This window comes from Bidens hawaiensis, unplaced genomic scaffold (genome assembly GCF_021521415.1).
Source record: "Bidens hawaiensis isolate Kalapana, Puna unplaced genomic scaffold, B.hawaiensis_p1.1 tig00021323_1, whole genome shotgun sequence".
In the NCBI taxonomy this organism is placed as follows: Eukaryota; Viridiplantae; Streptophyta; class Magnoliopsida; order Asterales; family Asteraceae; genus Bidens; species Bidens hawaiensis.
In genome coordinates, this window is record NW_027493294.1 from 295,960 (window position 1) to 304,284 (window position 8,325).

The window sequence follows — 8,325 nt, forward strand, 5'->3', positions numbered from 1 at the left end:
CCCCAAACCTTCGGGTTACTACTACTACTACTATTATTATTATTATTATTATTATTATTATTAATTTTAGAATAACGACTTTCTTGTATTTAGGGTACCACACTCTCTAAATTTGGAGAGCCCCGTTGACCCACCCTGAGCAGACTATATTGTCTTAACGGGCTCACGTTGGCTTCATAGTTTGGCTCGGGCATTCCTCCCGTAAACCAAACTGTCGGCTGTCACTTGATAGTTTGGTGTAACACACGGTGGGAAGAAAACCCGGGTGAACTCGGGATTTGAACTGATAACCTCGCAATGTTTAGCTTAAATATTTCATTGTGAATATATCCATCCAAAGCAGTGGCAAAGCTTGGACACGAATGTCGGGGGCTGGGGGCGGACTCAAAATGTATTATAAAAATCATAAACGAGGGGGGGGGGCATGCTCAAACTTTTGGCTGAAAATAGGTAAAATTATACTACGTAAAAATTTTCATGCGAAAAAAAACTAAATTTACACTAATGCGCGAAAAAACAGGGGGGCAGGCCACCCCTGGCCCTTGATATCCTTCACCCCTGATCCAAAGTGTTGTTAGTGGGGATCGAACTTTGGTCTCCACTAAAGAATCCAATTCTAGTATCACACAAGTGGGGATAATGCTTTTATTTATTTGATTATTTATTTTATATTTATATTTTTTTATGAATATTCTGTCAGACAAAATAAAACAAATTTGCAGACATCAAAAGCCTGGTTGTGGCACTTCAGTTGCCCGTAGGATAATCATGTGACAACAATCATGTGTTTTGTTCAAATGTTAATGTCACTTTCTGTCCTTTTTGATTATTTGGTTGTATTCAATTTGAAATCAAATGGGATCTTTTTCATGATTGTAACAAGATCAACCAATATTTACCCTCTTTGGTCTACATTTGGTGCTGCCGAGTACCGATGGTCGAGCACACTCGACTCAAAACTACTAGCAATTAACTGTCGTGGACTGTCTCGTTGAATAGAACCGTCTTCCGAATGACTTTGAAGTGGATGAACTCCAATAAGTCCAGACTTTGCACGATAGAAGTTAACGTATATGCGTTTTTACCAACTTGGGAACTAACACGGAGAAACCAAGAAGAAAAACCAATAGTACACTTAATCTTTCAGACATTTTGTAAGGTATGTGAAAATTTACCCGAAAAGATGAACTTGTGATACATATTGCAAAGGTAACATTAGTAGCGAATTAATCATGACAGTCTTGAACCCCAAGATTCCATACCCAAAGAATGAAGATGATCGGGTAGGTCAAAGGTTTGCTAGTGATCTAAATTAGTCGTTATAAAAAAGTAACTCGTTAATTTGAGTTAGACAACCTCTTGGAGTCTTGGGTCATTACCTAATATTTAAACCTTTAATAGATCTAATAAAATTTTGAGATAATCTTATACGTGTAGATTAATGTTATATAATGATTATTCTTTATGATCTATATCAAAACCATTTGCTTATTCTAAGACACCATTGCTAGGAAATGAAATATTATTCATGAGTAACCAAAATGGAGCAACAATCACATCTACAATCGAGGTATTTATATATTTTATTATACATGGTGACGAGTATCGAATACTTATTCTCATGTCTCAACCTTCTTAAAGTCTCGACTTTGTGCTTTATGGTGAAGCAACTGAAATACGTGTTAGCGCGACCAATACATGGAAATTATGTGGTTCTTGAAGAAAAAATCAACTCTAGAGGGAAGAAAGTATGATAACTTATTGGCGTCATAAATTGTTTACATTCCACACCTTTTTTCCGGTAAAAAACATTAAATTATAAAAAAGCAAATTCACAAGTATTTCCTAGATGAATATGATAACATGGAAAGATGTAACTACGCTACTTATATTTAAAAGTATTTTTTATCACTCGTACGGATTTGAACCCACTCTACCTTTTATAGACAAACACCTTATCACTAGTCCATAGGTCATGGGTGCTAAACTACTAATCATATTATTTCATTTTCATGGCATTAATGACTACTTAGACTAGGCGTTCATTTAGGACAGTAAATGCATAATGTGGATGTGTAATTGTGTATGCCTACATATAAGGATTTGATGCCTACTTTATTTCATGATGGGTGAAAGGTTAGCTTCCTTTTATAATAACACACAAAAATTGATAAGATTGAAATAACTTAATTGTTCTTTTGTAAAACTTTCATTGACCCAATCCTATCTACTTGTTATGTCAAAATAATCATAGCCTTTGATTTTAATTGTTCTTTTGTAAAACTTTCGTTGACCCAATACTATCTAAGTGATTTGCTTTGGTGTTTTTAACCATGGCCGGGTCAGAGGTAGGTTGGGCCTCGCCGTCATTGAGGATCCATTATCGACAGGGACCCGAAATTTTAAAATAAAATTATATATACATATATATTTATCATTTGGAATCAAATCACGAATTTCGTCAACGAATTCTCTACCTCTCTTCTGAAGGCTTCAGGCTAATAATGTGTTATTAACGTTAATTGTGAGACGTATAAAATGTGAACCATTCATAAACAAAGAAAGGATAAACTCCGAGTAGGATACAAACTTAATGAAAAATAAACATTTATTTTGTGAACATCTATAGCACATTAGAAATAAGTCATAACTAAGTTTTTTATTTTTAAGATGAACATCTATAGCAGTATAGCACATTAGAAATAGATTGTTGTGAAATTATTTGGGCCATGGGCTCAGCCCAGTCATCTTTTTACCGGGCCTGATTGCATATGCGTATTATAAGGGAAATTAAAGAGGTGGGATTTTAATTGTCCATTAAAGAAACAAATAATTGAACCGGAATAACCGAACAACTGAGAACCGATTCTTCGGTTATAATTTTTAATAGAAAATTTTATGATTCGGTTATAGTTACATGTGTACATATAATGAACTAATAGAAAACCCGTACGATGTTGCGGCAACGACTATTGAAAGAGGCCCCAACCAAACCAAACATGTTATACTATTATTGTCTTCATTTCATAATTATGCAATCTATTTCTGGTCTAATTTGGTGTGAAACCCGTAAATTCAAATTAAAGCAGGGACATAACTAACTCTGCTTTAAGATAAACGTTAAACCCATCGGATGTGTAATTATAGATGTTGCTTGTTTCGCGTATGCTTGAAAAATATAGAGGAAAAATAAGAATAACACGTGAATAAGGAAATATTTATTATTGGGTTAACAAAACATTAAAATCAAGAATGATTAGGCTTATATCAATTTATATAGCTTGAATACAGAAAGGTTATTACATATATAGCCATAGCTGAACCAAAACTAACTCGAGTCAGATTTCCACATTACCTGAACCATACACGCATTTATCAGCTTCGGTACATATAAACAATTGAGAAACAAGTGTTTTTACTATTTCACTAACAATCATTCGTAACTGCTTAAAGTTTTGTGAGTATTCCATTTTGTGAAATCGGAATGTTAATCTGTTGACTTTTATTAAGTCAAAGATACGGATTTACTGATTTACCCCTATGTTTTTAATTAGTTCATTTGAGATTAGTTAGTGTTATGAACCATACTAGCCCAACACAGCCCAACCATATAGCCCGTGTAAAAAGCCCAACTGAGTTGTTGCATCAGTGAGATTATAAAGCGAATAGAGATTGAGACGGTGGATATGATGAAAATTGATTGGAATGTTATTGGCGGCTTCTTCTCATCTCATACTATGTGAATTCTAAGTTTCTCGTCCCCTTCTCTATCAGTTATCTTGTTTTACCTTCGGTTTTTCATTTGTGTAACTCAGAATATCAATAGAAACCTATCAGATTTTATAAATAATCATTCACAACAGTTAGATAAAAGAACTAGAGAAGCTGTTAGTTTTCTGTTATATAACAAAGGCTTGTAACATTTTGGGGTTAATGAAATCATTTTAATTTTCACCAAATTGGCATAATCTTTTTTAAAAACTTCAACACACCAAACACTTGCTTTATATAATGTGACAAATACATTGATCCACAAAATTAATCAAATCGAAAATACAATTATCATAATACTTATCTCCAAATAACTCATTTTAACAACCTTCTAAATACTTTGTTCATTTTTATAACCTCCATTTTTTAACTTAATATTCATAGCATCAACTAACAACTTAGTTCTAGGCTCTGCAACCATTCCTTTCAATATCATCTCCTTATAATACACCATAGCCTCCTCCAACCTTCCCATCTCATAAAGCCCATGCACCATAACCGTATACGACCTCTGATCCGGTCCCAACCCGTTTCTCTCCATCTCAACCCAAGTCGACCCGACTCGTTTATCATCTCCCCAACCCATAAAAAGCCTCAACAACAAATTATAAGTATCCCCCATCATCTCACAACCATTTCTTTTCATACTTTCCAATATTTTCTCAACCTCATCCGCCTTCTTCGCAGCGTTTAACAAGTACCCGTACGTCCTAGCGTTCGGTGCACACTCGCCCCCCTTTTGAACCATCTCGTCCAAAAGCTCGTTCACCTTTTCCATTCTTTGAATCTTGCATAAGTGTTTGATCAAAGAGTTATACGTAACAACGTTCGGTGAACAAACTTTCTCGTTCATTTCCTTAAATATTTCAAGCGCTTCGGGTATTCGTTTCTTGAAACATAACCCGTCGATAATGCAGTTGCATATAGACACATCCGGGGTGCACCCTTTATCCCACATGGCTTGAAACAACTTAACCGCGGTGCTGATCTTACCCGCCTTAGTTAATGAATTAATAAAGGTACCATACGTAAACACGTCCGGTTTATATTTCGACGTAATAATATCATTCCAAAACCTTTTCGCTTCACGTAAACTACCCAACACGCACCACCCGTTGAGTATAATATTCATGGTCTTAATATTATGTTCAAACTCAAACTCGTGCATTTTCGAATGGAATAAAAACTCGGCCGCCTCTACATGCTTGTACCGACATAATGATATTAAAAGCGTCTGAAACGCGATTAAATCGAGTTCAAGCCCGAACTCGATTCTTTTATAAAAAAACTCAGTAGCTTCCTCTATCTTATGAGCTGCAGCATATCGATTAACCATAATGCCGTAAGTTTTCTCAGTAATCAAACTTTTACTTCTCTTAGACATTTCGTCGAGCACTTGGTGTGCTTCTTTGAACCGCTTCATTTTCCCCAAAACATCAATGATTTCGTTGTAAGAACCGGTTTCGGGTGAATACCCAGTTGTGTTAGACACCCAATTGAAGAATACGTAAGCGGGTTTCCAATCGGACCGGTGTCTACGAAGCACATTGATGATTAGTTCTTCGGTTAAATTCGGATTTAATCGGGCCAAAGCTTGTTCGATTTCGGGTACGGGTTTGTGGGTGTTGAGTTGTTTGAGTAGGGTTTGGATTTCGTGGGCTTTTGAGTTTGTAAAGGTGTGATCTTGATTGGAATTGGACGGGTTTTGAGTTTGATTGTGGAATGCTTTGGATCTTGAAATTGGAGAGTAGCTGTTAATGGGTTTGGAAATGGTGTTAATATTAATATTAAGTTTCCGGTAGTTAAGAATTGATCGGATTATGGGTTGCATGTTTATGGGGATGAAGCTTTGTTATAATTTTAGTTCATTTATATTATATATATATTAATTGTAAAGTGGTTGTTACTTACAGATTTCTACTGTTCTACCGCGACAACTTTTTAAGCGTTATGTACAACTGCGTATTGCGTCTTATGTTGACAGTGCCATTTGTTGGTTTGGGCGGCGGGTTACTTCTTGCTACTACCTTTTTCTGTTTCTTCTTTCCAATAATTGTGACCATTATCTTTGATTTGCAGCCATTTGTTTTCCACCGATCATCAATATCATTGCCGATTGTTACCGGATTCGATTTACGAACATTGAATTGTTTTATTGAGTGGAACAAAATTGCATAAACTTGTATCTTGGCGGGGCAATCTGGTTGTTTATGCGAAAGGAACAACAATTTCTTTCGCATTACACCGTTTACATTGCAGCCATGACGGGTTTATCATTATTTATTCACTTTATTACATATCTGAGCCTCATTAAATCGTTTATTGGTTGAGAGTAAATTATATAAGGTTGTGATGATTCACTTGAATCTCTACAGATCTGAGCCTCATATGTTTTCTTTATTTGTTCGGTTTTTAGGTTAGGTTAAAAGTTCGTTGTTGTTTGCTTTTTCAATACATTGTGTAGAGCATGATGTTAAATTGTTTATTTTATTTGGATCTTTGAAATTGTTTTACAATTTTCTAACTGGTTTAAGTACATGATCACAAAAATGAACTTGAACTATAGTTGGCACATGCTACATGTATGTATCTGCAACAGATTTTTGGTCTAAGCCTGTTCTTATCATCATCAAAGCTTGCTACCATAGAGAAGGTATGTGGTTCTTTTTTCAACCTGGCCCTGCGTTTCTAAGGTATGTGGAGAAGTTATATATGCGTAGTAGATAAATGTCAACTTCAGCCCCCGCCACAAAGCGCGGGTGATCATCCTAGTTTTGTTATAATTTATATTGCGATTCTTCTAAGATAAGGGGTCGGAGTGTGTGTGGTGCGGTTCGGTATGGTTTTTAACTAAAACCGACCCGAAAACCAACCTTTCGATTTTATCATCTTTTTAAAACCATTCGGTTTCGGTTTTATAGGTTTTAGGTTTATGGGTTCGGTTCGGATTTGGATGCGGTTTTTTTGGTTATGCTAATCAAGTCAAAACTCTTTGGACAAAAAAAAAACTTGAGATATTGAAATTGGGCATGTTGTTTTTTATTCTTTAAATTAATAATTAATAGAATATTTAATATTTGGACCTCAAATATTAAAAGTTAATAAAAGATACATTTAAAGTTAAAATTTAAAATCAAAACTAAACTTTCCAATATTATTAGTTATTAACCATATGAAGAAACTAAATATATTTGTTATTAGCCATATGTTGAAACTAAACTAATAGTCATTGGCAGATTTTGTTTTAATGTTTAAGGTTAAGATATTATGATTATTTGATTTTTGTTATTTCGGTTCGGTTCAGTTTTTTTGGTTATTTACAAAATACAAAACCGAACCAAAACCAATATTTCGTTTTTTTTCGAAAGTTCAAAAATGAACCGCCGGTTTCTAATTCGGTTTGTTTTTTTGTTCGGTTTTTTTGAAATTTGGAGGATGAAATCACATAAAAATAGAATAACATACCATTTGTTTTAAGATAAAGAATAAATAGCATCAAATATGATGTTTATTAACTTAGATAATGCGGAGTATTAAATATGTCTATGACTAATAAAACATGCTTGTTTTGAGTCAACAAACTTGTTTTTTTTTTTCCATTTTTCGTTTCAAAATGATTGTATTTTATCTGAGGGCCCAAAAGAGAGTTGGTTGACTCATTGCCTTTTCATGTTTCATTAAAATACATAAAACTGATCATTATCATTTTATGTTATTTGCACAATTTATATGATGTTTATCATTATTTTCCTAGTAATCAAATCAAAATCATATCCAGTTAATGAGCCGCCGGTTAACTTTGTCAAAATCATGTCCTGGTTCAAATACTAAAAATGTAATGGATTGAGCTCGGTTAGCATTCTGCCATGCCTGTATAATTTTTTTCGCTCGTGTATATGCGTAGAAGGACATTGATGTATGGATCATGGACGTGTATCATTATTTTTTCCTTTTTTTAATAATGTATAATTTTGTACTGGCTTATAAATTTTGCATACATTAATAAGATTGTGTGTGGTGTAGATTAAGATAAAAATACTTAAAAGAAAGTTAAGAAAGCTAGATAAAGCGATATAAGCTAATTAAAATATTAGAGCATAGTTTATATAGAAACATAGTAAGATAAAAACTAATTATAAAAAGTATAAAAAGTCTAAAAGCTATTTACTAAATAAAATTTAAAATAGTTTAAAAACTATATATTTAGTAGACGAAAAAATCACCTAATAAGAAAAACGAAAAGAAAAAAGAGAAAGGAAACTAAAAAAGCACCAAGGAGTGCCTTCTTATACCTTTATGCTTCAGTGACTTATAAATCATCACACACGCTCTCAAATGTTCAAATGTAAATAAAAATAAGCACGTCACAAATATACATTCAAACTTGTATAAATATACGTTATAACCAAAACAAGTGAAGGTTACAAATGGTACGTATGACAAAATATGATTGAGTAGGGAAATGAAGAAAAAACAAAATACAAAAAAGATTTAAAATGTAACCACAGCTACCCTAGGATAGTGCGAATTGGATAATCGGTCGAGGCCCGTATT

The 8,325-nt window shown here is 33.8% G+C and overlaps 1 protein-coding gene across 1 annotated transcript; it reads right to left on the reverse strand.

Annotated features, from left to right (window-relative positions):
* Positions 1–4,099: 4,099 nt before the first annotated feature.
* Positions 4,100–5,602, reverse strand: LOC143563137 (putative pentatricopeptide repeat-containing protein At3g15200). Its single transcript, XM_077050751.1, has one exon. The coding sequence runs from the start codon at positions 5,600–5,602 to the stop codon at positions 4,103–4,105; it is 1,500 nt and encodes a 499-aa protein (XP_076906866.1). The 3' UTR covers positions 4,100–4,102.
* Between the last annotated feature and the right edge of the window lie 2,723 nt (positions 5,603–8,325).

Excerpts from the sequence above, each read along its gene's own strand:
- LOC143563137 (XM_077050751.1), bottom strand. The coding sequence starts at position 5,602 with ATGCAACCCATAATCCGATCAATTCTTAACTACCGGAAACTTAATATT.